Source organism: Aristolochia californica, unplaced genomic scaffold (assembly GCF_029961685.1).
Source record: "Aristolochia californica isolate CCGP_79_NKW_82.1479 unplaced genomic scaffold, dmAriCali1.0.hap1 SCAF_7, whole genome shotgun sequence".
NCBI lineage: Eukaryota > Viridiplantae > Streptophyta > Magnoliopsida > Piperales > Aristolochiaceae > Aristolochia > Aristolochia californica.
The window spans coordinates 2,194,857-2,214,915 of NW_027182268.1; the positions used below are offsets into that span (position 1 = coordinate 2,194,857).

Consider the following 20,059-nt stretch of genomic DNA (forward strand, 5'->3'; position numbering starts at 1 on the left):
TGATAGAAAAGATTATATTGCAATGGATGTTAAATGTAATCAATCATCTTGTATATCCTTCTCTCTGGGCAAGTAACAGTAGGGTAGGTTATTCTATATTACAATAGGATCTTTTAGACTTTTAGATTTAATTCACTTTGTTAGCTAATCTCATTGAATTAGTTTAGGTGCCCATAGAACATATTCTTGTTTTTTCCTTGTTCTTCTTATCTTCAACAGGAATTGATAGGTGGCTCCATAGCATAATTACAGAAACATGCTCTTTGTCTCTTTCAAAAACACACATGGAAGACCATATCTTCTTCAGAAAAACAAAACAATTGATCTCCCGCCTACTTCCTATGAGGACTTCTCCTAACTCCATGGAGAAGATGTCCTTTCTCCACTTGTTCCTTTGGCTTTTTTCCTTCCTTTTTTTTATAGAGGCAATTAGACTACTATTTCAATGTTTTCTTCTTTGTCCTTAGAATTTGTTGTTTTTAGTTTATATTTTTTTGGACATTTTTGCATTTATTTTTGAAAATATTTCACTAAAGATTTCATACTTCGCTGTAAACGCCACTCTAAACTTTAATGTAGAGCACTTGTTTATCTTGATACTGCTCCTTATGTTAGCTAAACCCTTGAGACGCACAAGTACAACTCCCAGTGTTTTGACCTGTCTAATTGCTCTATTAGTTAAGAAAATAAGGACGTAGTATTACTATCACAAAGAGGTTTTTTGGAAATACAAATGATCAAAAGTAATAGAATAACCATTTATGCACCTTGAATTTTTACTTTGAAACCTATTTGTTTAAGGTGGAGCAAATCTTACAATTTAATCCAAAGGGCCATTGGAGTGAGACCGTCCTCCACCTCAAGCACTACAAGTTGTTGAAGAGCATATATGGAAGTCTTACATTATTCTGACAGTAAGAAGTCTTACAAAGCCAAAATTAACATGGTGGAGTCTTACAAGAGTCTCATAAGAGGTTCCATAGAAGAGTCTCAATTAAAAATATTTTAGTTATGTTAGTTTTTTATTTATGTTGAGTTGTTCAAATGTTCTAAGACTTATCTTCTACTGTTTAATTTTGGGTGTAACTGAGATCAAGATAGTTTAATTGTAATTGGATTCTACTTATTTTCTCCATTATAAATAGAGGTTCATTGTACTCAAATTACAAGTCAGTGGAGTTTTTATCTTTTCCAGAAATTCAATATGGTATCAAAGTGGGTTCTGTGAGTTGACTCCGACAACCCACAGAGATAATGTGATCCTTTTTTTTATCTATTATCTCTAGTATTTTAGGTTCGTATTCTATTTTTTTATTTCTTAATTTCAAACTCAAAAAGAATTTTGGTAACCGGAGTTTTCTACAAAGACAAATCGATATTTAAAGTAGCAAAGGTCAAACTGCAAGAGAGGTTTAAACAACAACATGAAGCTTCAAATTTCGAGGTATTTTATGTCTTCAAGAATGAGACTTTATATGGACAATTATATGTCAAAAGATAGACCTATAAATCTATTTTCTTATTTGTTAAACCAATTCTCAATTAGAGGGAGATATTAATATTATAATAAGCAATGGTCATGGAAGCCAAAGAAGAAAGAGCTCTCAGTTCAACCAGATTACTGAGTCCGAAATTTATCATTCTTTCTCTAAAATTAGTATATTTTGTGAAGAAAAGCCAAAAGAAGTTCATATGGTACCCAAATAACGATAAATATGTAAAAAGTAGGTCTAATTACGCCTATTCCTAATCTTAAATGGAATGTAACGACGTGAAAGGTATTAAATTCTAGTTTCAAATGGAGAAAATTTCATGTCAATCTGATATATAAGTAAGGAGATATTCGCATTGGTAACCATCATGCTACCAAATTAAGAAAATAGAGAGTCATAAAATATTCAAGAACAAAGATTTTTATGTCAATTTAGGTATCAAATTAAAGCCCTTTGAGCCTAGTTTCTTAAGAAACAAATTGTTTATGATTATGATCTATATTTTGGGAGACATTGATATTAGAACTAATGATCAGTTCTACCAAAAATTTCCATGCATTGGCGTGAATTAAGTTTCTTTTTCTACTAGAATCCTAGTTTTTAAGCCAAATTTCTCTTCTAATATGAGGGTTTTGGTAAAAATTAATCACTCCATGATGTGCTCATTCAAGGTATGTAAAAATTTTATGCTTCAATTTTTTTAATTTTTATTGAGTTTTTGTTACTTGGTTGTGTATCTTACATATCGTCAACTCTAAAAATTGTGGTCACCCCCCAAAAAAAATTATACTTGGTCAAATTTATTAAGTTCTACTGTTATAGTCTCCCCTAGTTTTTTTCTTCAAAAATAGTCATATTCTAGATTCGCTGAGAAGTATGAGTGTTGCATTGTTACCTCTTTCTTGTTAAAGTCATTTTCCTCCAGTATATATTCAACTTATCTTCTTGTGTTTTCATCACTTCAAAGCAATGCCTAGACTCACTACTTAAAAAGTATAGGAGTTTGCCCAACATCCATCTTGAGTCAAGTCTTTGTTCCTTCACTCAATAGGTGATTTGTATTTGAGCTACCCTTAAAAAGTGAGTAAACTCTTTGTTAAGCCCTAAAGTTGGGTCATATTTCCACCTTCAAAATTGAGTGGAGTGTATTTCAAACTATAACCATTTTAATTGGTATATGTAGTTTTATTATATGATTAGGAGTGATTTTCTTCTCTCACATTGAGTTTTATCCCAATTGGGTTTCTATATCATTTTTATCCCCGACTTGAGGGGGAGAAGTAGAAGAAGAAGTACAATAAAAAGGTATTTTGTTCCTCATGTTATGACACTTTTTATGTGACCAAAACAAAAAGGGGGAGAACAAAGGATGAAGATTTAATATCTATGAAAAAGTTTTAGCTAAAGAATATCGAAGACCAAGGTTTAAGACCAAAAATCATTTTCATTGCAAGTTGAAGTTATAAACTCTAGCTTGAGGGGAGTGTTGAAGAGCAGATACGAAAGTCTTACATGATTCTCATAGTAAGAAGGCTCACAAAGCCAGAATTAACATAGAGGAGTCTTACAGGAGTCTCATAAGAGAAGGTCTCATAGAAGAGTCTCAATTGAAAGTGTTTTAGTTATACTAGTCTTCTATTTATGTTAAGTTGTTAAATTGTTTTAAGATTTATCTTTTAGTGTTTAACTTTGGGTGTAACTGAAATAATGGTAGTTTGATTATAATTGAATTCAACTTGTTTTCTCTATTATAAATAGAGGCTCATTGTACTCAAATTACAACAAGTCAATGAAGTTTTGGGAAAAACTCAAGGACACATAAGGGTAGTAAAAGGAGTTGAACAAGAAAACTTGAGTTCTAATAGAAAAAAATGGAGAAATAGACCCTTTTTCTCCCTTGTTTTTCTTTTGAAAAAATCTCAAACCCTAATTTAGGGTCTCATGTGGGAGGCAAGTTAATTTTGTCAAAAAAAGTTTTGTTAAAGATGGAATTTTAAAGGAATTTTCATCCATATAGGAGTATTGGAAGATATTAATATGTTGGAGTGTCATTGATGTAATTAGCTTATATTTCCTGTCTCTTCTTCACTCTTACTAGGGGGAAGGGTATAATTATAATATTAGATTTTTATCATTTATAAATAGAGCTTAAGGGGGAGGGTTTGGACTAAGTCCATGACCCTATTCTTCCATTTTCTTCCTCACGTGCTTTCTCCTTTCTTCTCTCTTCTCTACTTTTTTTTCCTCTCTTCTTCTTCCTTCTCTTCTTTACCCTAGATGTAATCTATGGAGCCCTAAAAATCACTATGGTATCAGAGCAATGATTGATTTTCAAGATTCCTCTGAGAATATACTACAACCATTTCCTATATATTTTGCTCCATTTTTTATGTTTTCGTGAGTAAGGTCAATTAAGAAGGGTACATTCTTTCATCAATTGGCAAAGTTTCCAATTCTACTTCAACTACGTATTGAGATTATGAGACATAATTAGAAGAGTCTCTCTTTCCCTCCTATGCCATTGAAGTTGCTAGAGGTGGCCAATCTGAAATAATTGAGTATGGTGCAATATAGATGGTCAAGACAAAGAAAGTAAGATTCAAAGTAAGTGGGTGATCCTCCTCCATCATGGAATCTTTTTTTAACATAGCTAATAGATAGTAATGACCATGGGGAGAAGAATCTCTCTTTGTCCTCAGGTCTAATTCCAGATCTGATTTTATTTGAGATAATCTCCTAATTGAGGAAGATTGTAATCCTCTCTAATTGGCATGAGCAACACATGATTAGTCTCCCATTCATGTTTTAGTGCTTGTTTAAAATAGGATAGTAACTTACCTATTCTCTTTTAGTTGAAGACCCTTCTCCAATCGGATTTTGAGTTCACGTGAGATAAAAATATGAGATCTATCTTCTATGATACAACACTTGGACTTCTCTTGGATAGAAGATTTATGGTGCATATTATTTGAGTTCAAGTTGCTCCACTCTTCTCAAATTGATTCATATATTTGCATCGGTTGGCTTCTCAACCTATTTGTTGGATTTCAATATTGCACATAGGAAGTTGTTTACTTGTTGATTATAATGGCTAAGACTATATGGGAAGCAAGAGTGATCTCCTTAAAATTACCAACATACACTTGAGAGGGTTATCTAATTATCTGAGCTGGTCCCAATCAGTTATGAAATTTCTCATTGCTCGAGACCTCTTATATCACTTAACCAAACTAGCTCCACCCATTGATGAAGAAGATAATTCTTATGTAAAATGGCTCAAGAATGACACCTTAGTCATTAGTTGGCTTATTAATAGCATGGAGGAGCATGTGCCCATCAATGTTGTTTGCCTTGAAATTGTAAAACAAAATTTGGACACTTGTGTTAAGTTGTACTCTAGTACGAAAAACTTATAGAAGTTGTATGATGTGTTCCAAACCCTGTTCAATACAAAGCAAAGGGACAATCTATATAAATACTTGGTTTAATTTAGAGGAATGATTCAAGAGTGGAAGATTGCTTAGGACTACTCTACTAACATCTTTGTTCAAGAAAAGTAGCGGGAAGTCTTAGCAGCAACTATTTGTTTGTCAAACATCAAGTCATATCTTGAAGTGGCTAAGACTCAACTTCTCAGCTCCTCTGAACTTCTATCATTTGATGACATCAATGCAACATTACTTCGTATACCAGATCCTTCCTCCACCTCTCATACTGAAGTATCATCTACTATGTACTTACGAAATAGGGCCACATCTTCTACCACCCGAGAGTATGACAAATATTATAGAGGAGGTCGAGGAAGAGGTGGTAGAATTGGCTCTGGTTCTTCACAGTTAGAAAACCGTGTCTGTACTCATTGCGGTGGATTGGACCATTTGGTAAATACTTGTTGGAAGCTTCATGACAAACCATACCAAGTCACTACCAATCAAGCTTCGATTCAAAATGAGAAAAATGCAGACCAATGAGACGTAATGAGGCAAGAAAACTATCACCGATAATGATTATGAACTATTGTAGAGGATGAAAACTCTAATGACATCCCCTCCATCTTCTCCTACAACTTCAACTACTACAATTGCCACCACTGCCTTAGGTAGGATTTCTGTCACTACCTCTTTTACAACTTGAATAATTGACTCAGGGGCCTCTGATCATCTTATAAGTAATAAAAGTCTATTACTGTCTGCCTACCAGAAAAGTTTGTTACCATAGCCGACCAAAGTTCTTAAGAAAGGATCCTCCTCTGTTACAATATCACATCTGCTTACTCATGTCTTATTTGTCCCTCAATTTCCCTTAAATTTGTTATTCATTAGCCAGTTAACAAAACGGTTTAATTGTTCTATCACTTTCTCACTTTCTTCTTGAATTTTTAAGGATCTAACAACGAAGCAAGTAATTGGTGGAGGTCATGAATAAGGGGGCCATTATTACTTAAACTTGCCTCCAATTGCTGCAGTTTCCACTTCTCAGCTAGAGGCGCGCTTATAGCATAACTTGTTTGGCCATCTATCAGCAACATTGCTTCAACATTTATTTCCATATTTGAAAATTTTATCAAATTTTAAACGAAAAGGAAAAGACATAAGTAGACATACATCTTATTAATAATTACACCCTTAACATCTTAGAAAAATTAAGAAAAATATTATTTGATGATTTTTTACCAAAAAAAATTATCTATTTGAAATATTTAGGAAAATAAAAAATTGACAAAAAAATTAGCCGACGATTAGTGAAGAAATTTGATTTTTTTTAATCAAAGTTATCTAATTGTTAACGAGTTATTACTAACAAAGGTGCTTAGCCAAAAATCACCATGAATCGATTTAGCTATGAAAATTGTATATTTTCTTGGCATTTTTTGCCAACAAAAATAGATCTTTTTGTCGTGTGACTGAGTAATTTGTCGCTTAATCTTGTACCATTTTTATGGATTGTTCCAATAGTCTTAGTCGGTTGAATTGTTATAGTACCAATAATTTTCTTTTGGTATATTTATTGTCTATCTCATGCATTGATCATTAATGTTCATTTTAAATATTTTATTATTTATATTATTTATAAAAATAGAACATAGTTTAGGATGCTATTATATATAATAAAGTAAATAACTTTCTTTTAAATAGTGTAACTTTTTTTAAAATGAAAAAAGTGGGGTTCATATGATCAAAACCCATGACATCAAAAAAGAAAAGCACTTTTGCATCAAACAAGAATGGGGAAATCAAACTCAAGTGTGAATCTATAATATTCTGATAATCATCAAATTCCACTGATATAAAATTCTTAAATTGTTTTTCAAAATTCATGTAAATTTATGGAATCCACTAAAATAACAAAAAAATTTCTAATTCATATTGATGTAACCTTCAAGTACAAATTTGATCTATGCTTATTAATTTAATTCCTATATTATGTAAGATAAGTCGATATATTTTAACATAAATATTTTATTTGTAAGGCCTTGTATCACATCCATCTATTGTAGTTTGTCGATACAACAAAAATAATCATGTTTGTAAATTTAAAAATTGTTACAACTTAAAAAGGTAGAGGCTTTTTTTTCATGAGAAATGATGTTCAATCCGAAAAAAAAAACATTGATCCACTTCGTTCAAAATTTAAACACCGTTATATACGTTTTATATGTCTAACAAATGGAAAGTATACATCTCTTTTTGTTGGAAAAGTGGAGTATAGACATAAAATTTGAATTAAATGAACCAAAACTATTTTTTTTCTAGTTTTACTTAATATTTTTATCTCATACATTTTTATATAGTGATGTTCTATTTTTTTGTTATATATTTTAATTACAATAATATAGAGAAAAACATTTTATTGTAAACATAATAATCTAAATACATTCTTATAAATAGTGTGACTTTTCTTAAAAAAGAAAAAAAATCATATATGATCACAACTAGGGGTGGCATCGAGCCGAGCTGACCCCGAACTTTGCCTATGTTTGAGCCGAGTTTAATTTAAATATTTCAAACTCGAGCTTGACCCTAAAATTGTTATCGAGCTCAAGCCTAATAATTTTAACCGAGTTCGAGTCGAGCTCGTGTCAAGCTCGAACTTCAACATACATTTAAAACTTTTCAAAAAATACATGTTAAATAAATTGTATATAAAATTATACATATATTTTACATAAATGACCTCTACTTAAAATTGGGCATAAGGGTGACATCGAATCCAGTTGAGTCCGAACCTTGTTCAAGTCAAACTTGATTTAAATATTTTGAACTCGAGCTCAAACCGACCCTAGCCTCGAACCTAAAATTGTAATCGAACTCGAGCCTAATAATTTTAACTGAGTTCGAGCTCGAGCTCTACCCGAGTTCGAGCTTAACCTACATTTAATATTGTATATAAAATATATGTCAAATAAATTATATATATATAATTTTGCATACATTTTAAAAAAAGAATGATAGAGGAGGTTCAGGATTGAATTTCAATAATGGATTAAAACGCACCAATATTAATCTTTTCTACTCCAAATGTTGTCTAGTTTGTTTTGTAATTTTTTAATCTGGCCATAAATTTACTATGGCCTCCTTAGTGCCCCTGGTTGAAACTTATATTCTAGGAAAAACTAGAAATGTTTTTCCTATGATACATATTTCCAAAGAAAACTTTAAATAAAATTCTATTACTATTAGAGACTTATTAGAAAATTACAAGAAATATTTTAAAATTTTATTAGGAAAGTTAAATGGACCTCTTATTGCCTCTTCTAGGGAAATAAATAAAAATTAATAATCAATCTAATATATTACTATACTTATCGACAAATTTTTAATCAAATAAAATGTCAAACAAAAAATTGCAATAAAAATTGCCTCATGCTAAAAGCATTACATCATCAACTGTCAAATACTTATTCAAAATTTTTCTATACGGTTTTCTAACCCATCTTGGCAGGAAAATTTTAGAAAATTATATGATTTTTTAATAAGATTTTTCAATTAGAAAAATGTTTACAAAAAACATGAGACAAAAATAGTCCCTAGAAACTTATTTCTACTAAAATGTATTTTCAATTTCATCAAGAGCCATGAGGAAGGAGAGTTTAAAGATTTTTTTTTTTTTTAACTTTATCATCTCGCACGTGCGAAATTATCTTTGCGTGGGGGGGGGGGGGGGGGGGTGAAGTGTTTATTTATCCCCTAAACTTAGGTATTCCACTGAATGCAGAGGAAGGGGGTTCCGACACTGGTGTCATCAGAGATGACGACTGTGACAGAGGCTGCTACGAAAGCTACGGTGACGGAAGCAGGCGACGAAAATAGAGGCGAAAGAGAGGAGAGGAAAAAATCAATCGGCTGGCGACAACAACGGACGGGAAGGGTTTGGCGATGATAAGGGGAGGAAGAATTTCCCCCCCCCCCCCCCCCCTCGCTCTGGCTGCCGCTCCACTCCCGTTGCCGACTCAGTTCGTTAATGAGTTGACTTGCGAGTCGTCGAGCTCGGCTCGTTAATTTAAACGAGCCGATTCGAGAGATACTAAATCGAACCAAGTTGGCACCGAGTTATTGGCGAGCCGGCTCGGTTCGAAGCACCCCTAATCACAACCTAGCATCACATACCATTACTCCCTGAACTAGTGGTTTATACTTAACCTTAAACATGGATCTATTTAACTTGGCATGATTAAACAAACTGGCAGCGGTTTTCAGGACATAATCATCACTGACGTGACCCCAGAGATCCACCCATTGGATTGCTTCCGTCCAGTTACCCATCGACTTGGAAGATATGTCGGCATTTCCGCACTTTCGCCAGATCTTTCATTCACCTCCATCGAATCCAAGCCGGTGGTCGCCATCGTCCCCACGCGGGGGGTGTCCGGCGTCCCTCACGGCGGCTGCTGTCAATCTCTGCCATGAACGTTGCGTCATTCTTGTGCCGTAAACACTAACCTGCCATTTGATTAGTTGATTCTGACAACAAACAACTTTTGATTATAAATTAGTGTTAATTGTTTAATACTCGTTCTTCCACTTTAGGTTAGAAAAAGATCCTCAAGTTGTATGATGAAATTCCCCAACCAGGACTAAGGTTCGTGTTTCCAGCTATATATAAAATATAAAGCTCAGGCTGATGTCCGCCGTGATGCAAATGGTCGGAGCTCTCGTTAGGACCAGACAAATCTTGGCTCAAACACTCAAATATGGTGGATTTCTTCGATTCTGGTCGAAAACCACTCTGAAGCAACTTGGTCAAATACGAGAAGAGGCTGGTTTGTATATGAACTCTGAAGCGTTGGTTATTGAAAAATAGAGGATTCTTCCTAGTGCCATCACTCACTAGGAGACATCTATTGTATAAAAAACTGCTTATGGGGAATTATAATACGGAGAAGAATCTTTTTGAATGGAATCTAGGGAGTAACAAAATCTGAAAGCTTCCCCACAAACCATGGTTGTGGCCATGTCTTTGATTCTGTCATGGTTGTGGAATATTTTGGTCTGAACAGGTGTAGAAATATTCAAAAAAGCACTGCATCGTGGAATCAATTGACCGGATACAGTGAATAAGATCCAGAAAACTTTAGGTGAGAAAGTTAAATAAATCATTACTTGACCGGGAGCACTTCAATTTGGTCACTCCAAGTAATTTGAAGAAGCAGCTTTCAACTAAACTTCCCACCATTAATGAGCGGAGATTACTTCAATGAAATAACAGCTTCTGAAGATACTCTCCTTGTGAAGTCACTCAAAATTTAATTTTTATCACTCCTTCGTGTTCCCTGGTTAGATTTCTTTTTGGCTAGAAAGTTTCAGAAACTGCAATTTCCCGCAGGAATTTAGTGCTGTTTCAACATGCTTTTCTGTGATAATTTGAAATTGCAGTTGGTAGGATCATTCCTTTTATCTTTTTTTATTTGGGAAACTGCATATCTGAAGCAGTAGTTTGTCCATTGAAAGTGCACAGAAACCATTGGCTGAGAGTTTAGATTCTTTCCCTAACCTTGAAAGAAAGGTCAGTACCTCAAGAGTGACAAGCTCGGAAAAGCAGATCCATCACACGCAAACATGATCTTACAAATTATTTTCCCCAAACTCAACTGCTCCAAGTACCTCATTCTAAGATAGGCAAGTTAAATATATAAAACCCTGTAAAATTTTCCGCAATCGTAGATGAGGCTTACATTCTGATGTGTTTTCCAAACGCTTACTGAACTCTGTTTTTCTCATAAAAGCTTCTCTTCTTAATTGATATTTAGATTTACTTCTCACCATTCTTTAGTGCTAGCTTGAACATTTTCTAATTTCTTTATTCCAGTTGTCTCCAGAACTAGCTTTCCTTGCTTTAATGCCGACCATTCTTCTTTCTCATTTCGCTTTCAATCGCCGTTCTAAGTTCCCTAGAAGGGAGACGTCGGTAATATGAGAACCACTCTCTGCTCCATTCGCAAGGACTTTTTTACATCGCCAAAAAACATACACTCCAGCTGGAAAAAGAAGCTGTATAAAAACTTCCATATCATGCAAAAAGAGCAGAAAACGCTGTTCCGCTTTCCTGGCCTTCCGGAGCTCGGCGGGGTTCTGCCGCCATGGCTCCTCGCAGTCTCAGCAGGCAATGGCTGTACGCGGCGAGGGCAAGAGAATCTAGGCCCCAACCAAATCCCAGCACATGGCTCTCCGTTCCGCTTCCTTCGGTCCTGCCCCCACCATTCATGCCTGCCGCATTACAATCAGATTTATCGTTTTCCATAGCAGTTTTCTCCTCGTCTGCACTGTCCTTTTCCTTGAAGACACTTGCAGCATCACAGATTGCGTCATGCACGTAACCTTACTCCTTTTCCGTGTCTTCTGTCGCACGGAGAACTTCCTAATTAAGCTGAATCTTTCATGCGTCTGCGTGCGGGCTTCATGAGGGTGGAAGTAAGATCATCAAGTAGGTTTTGCGTAATAGGATTGCAGCCATTTGGAGCTAATAGCAGCTATTCCTTGTGTTATTAGAAAAAAACACAAGAAAATAAAAGAAAATAAGAATTTAATCATTATTATTTTAAAAAAATAATCAATAAAAAAGAAATTTTGATCATTATCTTATTTTTACTAATTATTTTTATAAATAATAATAGTCAAATTATTATTATTTTTCTTAATAATCAATGAAAAGGAGAATTTGATCATTATCTCATTTTCATTAACTATTTTTATAAATAATAATGGTCAAATTCTTATTTTCTTTTCTTTTCTTTTATAAGGGTTCCAAACAGACCCTAAGAAAAATTAGACTGTGATAGCCAATTAGTGTATATATGGTGGGATATAGCATATGATTCCTTCTACATATCATGCATTAGTTCTTTATCCTATGACTTTATTCGGTTGGGGCCAACTGAATCATTTCCTTCCTTATAAAGAAAATTTCATCAACGAAAGTCACTGCATTTGGTTTTGATATGATACAAAATGTCTATTGCATCTTTTAACGGAGCGATTGCTGGAAATCAACAATATGAGTTATGAAGTTTGGTGTTTTTAATTCATGTTGTTGGTTCTTTTAGGGAAGTCAGCAAGATGGATAAGAACCATTAAACCTACCACTAGAAGTGATAGTAAATGACACATACACATCAACACATTTTTGGCCTATAAATAGGGCCTAGTAAACATATTCAATTCCCTACTTAGAGTTCCCCACTTTTGTGAAAGCTAATTTCTATTCATTTTTGGCTTAGTTTATTCTTAATAGAGAGGTTGACTAACTTGATTTTTACCTAAAAGTAAGTTAGGGTGCACGTTCTGGGACTAGGAGTTTTTTTGCTCAATCTAGTAGCGTTTGCTTCCTTGTTCAAGAAAGCTCGAGTAGAGTAAAAGATCAAAGGGAAATTTAGACATTACCCAATTAAAATTTGTATTTAGAAAATAACTTATTAAGAAATTATTTAGGAAAATTACCAAGTTAAAACTTAATTAGGAAACTGACCAACTTTGACTGGTCCAAAGTTGTGCATGACTGTCAAAAGTGGCCCATCACCATACAAAGTAGAATCTACCATGTCATATGCTACATCACCATCTTAAATTTATTTAAAAGTTGTTAATTAGATTAGAAAAATATTTTAATAATTAATATTTTTTATAATAAATAGAAGGTAATAAAACATGTACCAACAAATAAGATTTTTAAAAACTAGAATAATTTTTTTATAAATTATTTATAAATTAGAAGATATCTTAAATCAATAATAAAAGGAGTTAATTAGAATATAATAATTTATTTTATAATTAATATATAATTTATGTTTATTATTTTCTCCAAAAGAAATTTAAAAGGCCAAAAGTGTACGTAGGATTGCTAAGAGAAGATAAGCGGTGACAGTGAAAGCGCAACTTGTTTATACAGCTTCAGAATTGTTTCTGTAGAATTATGATTAGCAACATAGGTGAGCGGTCTTGTCACTCTTGCAAAAATTATTCTGAATTGCTCTGTTGAAACAGGCTTCATCCATCGGCTTTTCGCACCCATGTGGAAAGAGGAGAGGTGAGATAGATTTTAGAGACTCCAGTTTTATATATATACAAAAATTTTGAAGCAAAAGAAAAAGGAGTTTTTTTTTTTTTTTTTGTCGTCTTCAGGTTCCTCAAAATGTCAAAAGAGAGTTCTTGACATCGTAATTCATCTTCTCCAAGTTGGGCACCACAGCAAACTGGATCATCGGCGGCGGCCCGCACGTAAGCGCCAGCACGTCGCTCGCACCCTCTGGAATATGCTCCCGCAGAATGCTCTCGGTGATGAATCCGGTGCTGTATTTCCAGCCTTCCTTGATGCTGTCCTGTACTACGTACCAGACCTTCACCCTCGGGTACTTGTCCGCCCAAGCATCCAGCTCCTCTCTCAACAGTATGTCGTCCTCCGTCCGGTTGGCGTACACGACGTACATCTCCGTCTCGTCCTCGGGGTCCTTTAAAATCGCCTGCATCACCTGATAAATGGGTGTGATTCCGGTCCCACCGGCGATCATGGCCAACCGCCGGGCAAACTTGTGTTTGCCTTTGACGGTGAAGTTGCCGCTGCCGGTGTACTCGATGTGTCCCAGTGGCCCCTTGATCTCAAGAACAGAGCCGACGGAGAGGGACTCCAAATGCTGGGACATGGTGCCGCCGTTGGGAAACTTGGGGGGTGCTTTGAAGTAGACCTTAATGAGGAGATCGAAGTAGCCCACCTCGTCGACGGTGCTCGTCGGAGTGTAGGCTCGCATGCAAAGCTTGTCGTCGATATTAGCACAGAGGAAGATGTGTTTCCCGACGGGGAGGCCCAGGACTTGGTCAACGGACGGGAGGGCAAACCGAAAGAGGCGAACATCATGAGAGATCTTCGTCTTGGAAACGATCTTGATAGGGATCTTCTGTCCTGGAATCAGTGCGTTGTTCCTCACCGGCGTGACTTCCTTAATGGGTGCCAAGTAGGAGAAGTTATTGCCGCCATGAATGGAGCCATTTGGGGAAGAAGAGCTGTCGGACGTGTAACCGGTGGTAATAAGCTCTCCGATGCGGTAATCCTCGAGCATGGCCTTGGCTTTGTCGGAGTGAATAGCTTCGAACTCTTCCGTGCAGTCGGTGCCGGCATTAATGAGGATACTATCAGCACCACCAGGGTGGTCCTTGACGAAATTTGTGCAGTCATAAACATGGCCATGAACAACGATCCAAACGGACTCCGGCGAGTTGTGCTTCTTCACCTCGGACATGGAGAGCTGCTTGGCGGAGGTGTTAATAAAAGGGGAAGAGACACTCTTCTTCAACGTCTGCGTCTCCGTCGTCAGGAGGTGCTTCTGGCGGGCCATCCATCCTCCGGACTGGTTGCCAGGCAGAGTCGGATGCTCGAATACCAGCCCGATCTCCCCCCTGTGGGGCTTGCAGACGTTCATCTTCACGCGGAACCAGCAATTATTCATCATCCCCTGCACGTGCCAATCCGTCGGGTCAGACTTCTTTTACCAAGTAGGAAAAGAAAACTGAAGCATTTAATTTTTTTTGTTTTTTTCGGGACAACCGGGCACCTGCCGATGATCAGAACTCATCAACCGGTCGCATGGCTATGAAGTCAACTTCTCTCTCATTCTTTTTTTTTTTTCTTGTTTTTTAAAATATTAATTCAATCTCCAACGATAACGATCCATAGTCGTTAAAAACCAGAGATGGAATATCCTGTCCAGTTGGTCTAGGAGTTTCTTGGATCAAGCCAATTGCCTAGCTCGAGGTGATTGGCCTGATCCAAGACTCTAAAAAACGTGCCATTGGATTCAGAAACCGTTCGCTGGATCCGGATAACGAAAAGAGGAAGAAGGAAGAAGCAGTGGATTGAATAAATGAAACAGGGCAGGTTTGTTAGGGGAAGGGGGCATCTACCATGACGTTCCAAGTGAGCTGTTCGGGTTGGGTGTTCAGTGTCTCATCCCACGCTCGGACGGCAATCTCCTTGGCGCCCAGAAGATCAAGAACTTCGACTTCCAGAGACCAGAAGCACCAGCACCAGTACTTGCCATACTTGTTGGGCTTCTCTGGGTGGTCGACTTTGCAGACCAGCCACGATTCTCCGCCGTCCAACGTCACCTCCACCCGCGTCACTTTTTTTCCTCCTCCTGTTTCGTCTGAATCACGTCAGCAAAATTTCACAGTATGGGACTTTTTATAAATTTTCTCAACAATGGAACACAGGGCTTATTTGTCGATTAAAAAAAACAGAAAAGAGGCTTTTATTTCCTGAAATACGAATGGAGACAAAAAGGAGCAAGCTTGCTTTCAGAAATTGCAGTCCATTTGAAAAGGTTGACGTATTATGAAGTATGGTCATAGTTAGCTGTTACAATCACGGGAAACATCTAAGAAAGAACAAAAAAGAAATTCAGAATTCTTCACCTGAATATGCGTATCCTCGCAAGGTGTAAGGCTTCTGACTCGTGGATGAGTTGATGGGAAGAATCTCTTCGTGACACGGAGTGGTGATAACCGAGTTGATGTTCAGTTCGTTTATGATGTATTCCGGCTTGTACCACCAAGCTATACGATCCAGAGCCCCGACACAAGTAAAGAGAAAGAAACAATGAAGATTAGATCCTGAAGATTCATTTATGTCATTGAACTAACGAGGGAGAAGGGTTCAGATAAAATAGCTACCTTCTGCATTTGCTAGTTCCGCATCCACATGAGGAGGAAGAACGCGGTTATCTCTGATATGGTAATAACTCTGGGACTCCTCCGTGGTGACTATGATCCTTTTCAACCATTTCACCATTCTCCCGCCGATAAATCCGGGAATAATCATCCTCACCGGGAACCCATGATCCGGCGTGAGCAGTTCTCCGTTTTGCATGTAGGCGATAATGATGTCGCGGGACGGATCCATGGCGAACTCTTTCCTGATACTCGTGCCGTATTTTGAGCCACCGCCACCAGGAAGATCTTCGGCGCCCTCAAAGCAGACGTTGAGAGCGCCTTTGGCTCTGCTGAGTATCCCGCAATGCTTGAGCAAGTTGCGGAGGCGTACTCCCCGCCAGACGGTAGTGGAAACCCCGCCGGCGCCCCAGTTGAAACCGTTGGACTTCTTGACCATGTTCTGCTCCTTGCGGCGGTTTCCGGCACAGACAAGCGTGACGGGCATCTCTCTCACCGGGAACTCTTTGACGAGTTGATCCATGGTGAATCGCTGGGGACGCTTCACGAGCCCACAGACCTCGACGCTCCAGTCGTGCCATTGGGCTCTGGGGACAGCTCCATGGTTTCGAACGTAGTGAAGCGGGACAGGGGTGATGAATCCATGCTGCATGAGCCGGTTCAGTGACGGCTCAGAGTTGAAGGGGTGCTTCCCGGTGAGGCGGACTAAAGACGCGTTACGAGGGATCCAATTATCCGCCGTCGATTCATCCCGGGGATCCAAAATGGACGACTCCAGTTCAATATTGGAGGACTTTATGTTTCTCCAGTCAGCCTCTTCTTCTTCCTCACTGGAAGTATCATCGATGAAGGGCGGCGCCTTTGGCTTGATGACAGGCATGGGAAAATTGCAGCCACGGAGGGTAGAGTCAGAGCGTCGGGGCTGTCCTGCATTGAACCGGGTGGATAGACCGGGTTCAAGGTGAGCGAACTGCCGATTCTCCACTGACGCCGCCATGAAAGGGTTGAGGAAACGAGAAAGACGGGAAGAAGAAGAGAGCTTTTTTGGTAATTCAATTCTTCTCTACGACTCTGAGAAGAGTCTGTATTGAGAAAAAGCAGAGGGAAGGGAGTGGGGTTTATATAGAGGGATTGAGCCAAGAGGAGTGCCGTCAGGGGGGTAACCATGTGACCTGAACGGCCATTTGGTCGTCGTGCAGCCTGTGGGCCCACCAAAAAGGAAAATACACTGAATTTTTCTTAACCCTTTCAAAGTCAGGGCCCCAAATCAAGTATAACAAATGGCCACCGATCATTTCTCTTCGATCGCCTGTTAATCAAACCGTTGATGGACGGTGGAATTTCGAAGTCGAAATTCCAAAAACCCGTGCTTAGCACATGGGAAAATATCTTGCTAGTTCGCCAATTTCATGCAGACACGAAAGCGATATCCCCAAACTCCCGAATAATACACCCACTCCTTCGTTTGGCGTGTCAAAATCAGGCCAAGCTATGATTAATAAAGATCTCCTTAATCATCTCCCAAGCTTTTGGCTAAATATTTTAAAGGAAGGAGCTGAGCTACCCCATGTGTCACCTCCCCATTACAGTAACTCCAATGCAGTTAAAACATTAATAAAAAGAATTAACTTACCCCCTAAAACCGGATTAATGAAAGATAATGGATTGCTTTAATAGAAAAGAAATGATGGGAAGTGGCGAATGGGACATGCGAATGGCCAAATTAGGGTTGGGTTGGGTCAGTTTTTGTGTGAAGGCGACTCCACCATGTCTCAAAGGGCCAAGGGCTATTTTCTCTCTCTAGCCGCCATCACATGTGGTCGTTACTGAATGGGTAGCCTTGGCCACTCCTTACCTGGTCACTGACAGCTTTTCTCCGGTCCATAACCGAGGGTTGAAATTTGTCCTGGGCAAAAAGTTACTCTCCTCTTAACTTGAATATTTGCGCCGCTATAAAGTGAACGATCTAGAGGGATGATCGTGGTCGTTGGATGGGAGATGTAGAGTGGACATTATTGTTGGCCTTTGTGGCTTCTCAAAATGGGGTGAATTGAAAATATAGAATAAAAATTAAGTACTTAACATACAAAATTAAAGTACGAAAGGTAATTCACAATCACACATTACAAGGAGAGAGTGATTTTTTTTTCATCACTCAATAACCCTTGCTCGAAAAAATTTCACCATTAAGCTCTGACTAGATTCTGACTCCAGTGAGTTCTTTCCTACTAGCTTAAAGTTGTAGAACACCATTCATGTAGAAGAGACAACCTTCTCCTAGAACTTTGACCACAAGATAGAATGTAGACGAGTTTGATCTCATAAGAGCTTCCTTTTGTCTGCCCCAAACACTAGGTTGAGGGCGTTGGTGATTGATTGTGGGCACTCATCTCCAAGGTCAGTTTGCCAACACTCCTTGACGTACCTCTTGAGTCCATCCTTTGGAGTCCAAAAAATCTCATTAAGCTCACTTATCGTGAGGGATATGGAAATCCTTTGAACATAGGTATGAACTTGAGCTCTCCAGTATTAAGCTCTTCTAATTCAAGGAATGTATAAAATACTTTGATAATATTTGGGTATTTGCCAAGATTACCCTCCAAAAAGGGTGGCATAAGGCCCAACAACCTCATCAAAGTGCTCAACCTCTCTCTACAGAGGCCAAAGGTCCAACTCCTGTAAATGTCCCCTCCAATTTCAGCATTTTTGAGCAATTTTGTTTGGTTTGGGGGATGTTTCCTTTTGTGTGGTCTTCTTGGTATGTAGAATGGTGATAATGCCAAAATTGAGCTGAGAGAAGTGGAGTCTGACTAAACTGAAAAATGTGTCTAAGGGGTGTACTAGGTCCAAATTTTAGGAACAAACTTATGGGTGTGTTAATTGTTTTTAGGTTTTCTATGTTGAATATTTTGAGCAATGCTTTTGTGTATTAGGACTAATTTATGAATGTTCTATTTTTAGGTTGCATTACTTGAAGTCTAAAAAAGAATGTGAATTCACCTATTAAACTTATCTTAAATTCATTCTTCATCACCTTAGCGAATTCTTTGTTTGAAACACTGGAATCTAATTGGAAACCCTAGAATCTCAGCTATGATACCATATTGTATTATAGGGTTTCATGTTTAGAAGAACTAGTGTATAGGAGAAGAAGAAGAGACTAGATGAGAGAGGATAATTGCACGCGAGGCAAGAAGAGAAGGAAAGAGGCTTGGAGGGCTCGAGATGATCATGCCCTCCCCCTCAACATCTTATTTATAGATTTAGGGAAGACACCCTAGTACATGAGAAAAGGAAAAGAACTTGAAAAACTCCCATAATGTTAAATTATGGCACTCACTTGCTTAATTACAATATATGCCACTAATACTATTTCAAGAAATGCTAGTACCCAGACAAATAACTAGTAGAGGGTAAATCAATGACATTTACAATATAAAGATTTTTTTATCCTCTTTCCATCTAGAAAACATTCATTATTTTCATTCTATGCAATGCACTTATCTATTTCAAATGAAACAATATTGCCTTTGACACAAATTTGACTAATACATAATAAATTGTGCACCAATGCTTCAACATAATCTACGTTAGATATGAAAGAGTCAGAGACACCTATTTTGCCAAAACTTTGTTTGGTACATTTGCTATTGTCTCCAAAAGTGACATGACCACCATCTTTTGGTGTAAGTTCTAGAAATTTCTTTTTTGTCATCGGTCATGTGCCTTGAACACCCCTATCCAAGATCAATGCATTCTTTGGTGCCTTGGCCTCAAGAACATCCCTTCGAAGTCCTAGATATATTGGGTCCCTATGGGAAAATGTTAGCTTCACTAATTTCTTTCGGCTTCCTAATTTGCTTGCCCATGGATCTTTGTGTTACCACCATCTTTTCATTTGCTTTGGGTACCCACATTTTTCTTATGCCATTATCATTTTTTTATTTTGCAAATATGAGCATAACGTCCTAGTTTGTTGCAGTAATAACTTCTAATGTGAGGTAGAGGAAAAATATTTTGCATATGTTTTTTTGTTTCTCCCAATGTATCTCCTAGGTATTTTCTTTTGAGAAAATGAGACTTGGATTTTTTTATTTAATTCTATCTATTTCTTTTCAAAGTCTAATCTATCACAAGACAACTTCTCTATTACACTTTGCTGCCTTGAAGCATTAACTATGTGGCTTTCATTTGCTTCCTTCAAAGTAGCCAACTCACTCTTGAGTTTGGCTAGCTCATGCTTTGGATATTAATTTTTTATTTATATTTATGTAAACTCTAAATTGATTTCTCAAGCAATTGTTCATGTTCATTTTCAATTATCAAGAGTCCCACATCACTCTCTTCTTCTTGGAGTGGTTGTATTTCTTTTCAACCACATCCAAAGTGAAGATCAAAACTTTCTTCTTCTTG

The 20,059-nt window shown here is 37.4% G+C and overlaps 1 protein-coding gene across 1 annotated transcript; it reads right to left on the bottom strand.

Annotated features, from left to right (window-relative positions):
• Positions 1-13,113: 13,113 nt before the first annotated feature.
• LOC137937043 (nitrate reductase [NADH] 2-like) lies at positions 13,114-16,643 on the bottom strand. The gene is made up of 4 exons (XM_068782074.1): positions 15,650-16,643; positions 15,392-15,532; positions 14,882-15,114; positions 13,114-14,433 (listed from the first exon to the last, which is right to left on the bottom strand). The coding sequence occupies exons 1-4, from the start codon at positions 16,641-16,643 to the stop codon at positions 13,114-13,116; spliced, it is 2,688 nt and encodes an 895-aa protein (XP_068638175.1).
• Between the last annotated feature and the right edge of the window lie 3,416 nt (positions 16,644-20,059).

Bases quoted from the DNA above. Each gene is read 5' to 3' on its own strand.
- LOC137937043 (XM_068782074.1), bottom strand. From the start codon at position 16,643: ATGGCGGCGTCAGTGGAGAATCGGCAGTTCGCTCACCTTGAACCCGGT. The intron at 15,115-15,391 runs GTGAAGAATTCT...CAGACGAAACAG, and splicing joins GCGAGGATACGCATATTCAG to GAGGAGGAAAAAAAGTGACG. The intron at 14,434-14,881 runs GTAGATGCCCCC...TGGCACGTGCAG, and splicing joins AGCTCACTTGGAACGTCATG to GGGATGATGAATAATTGCTG.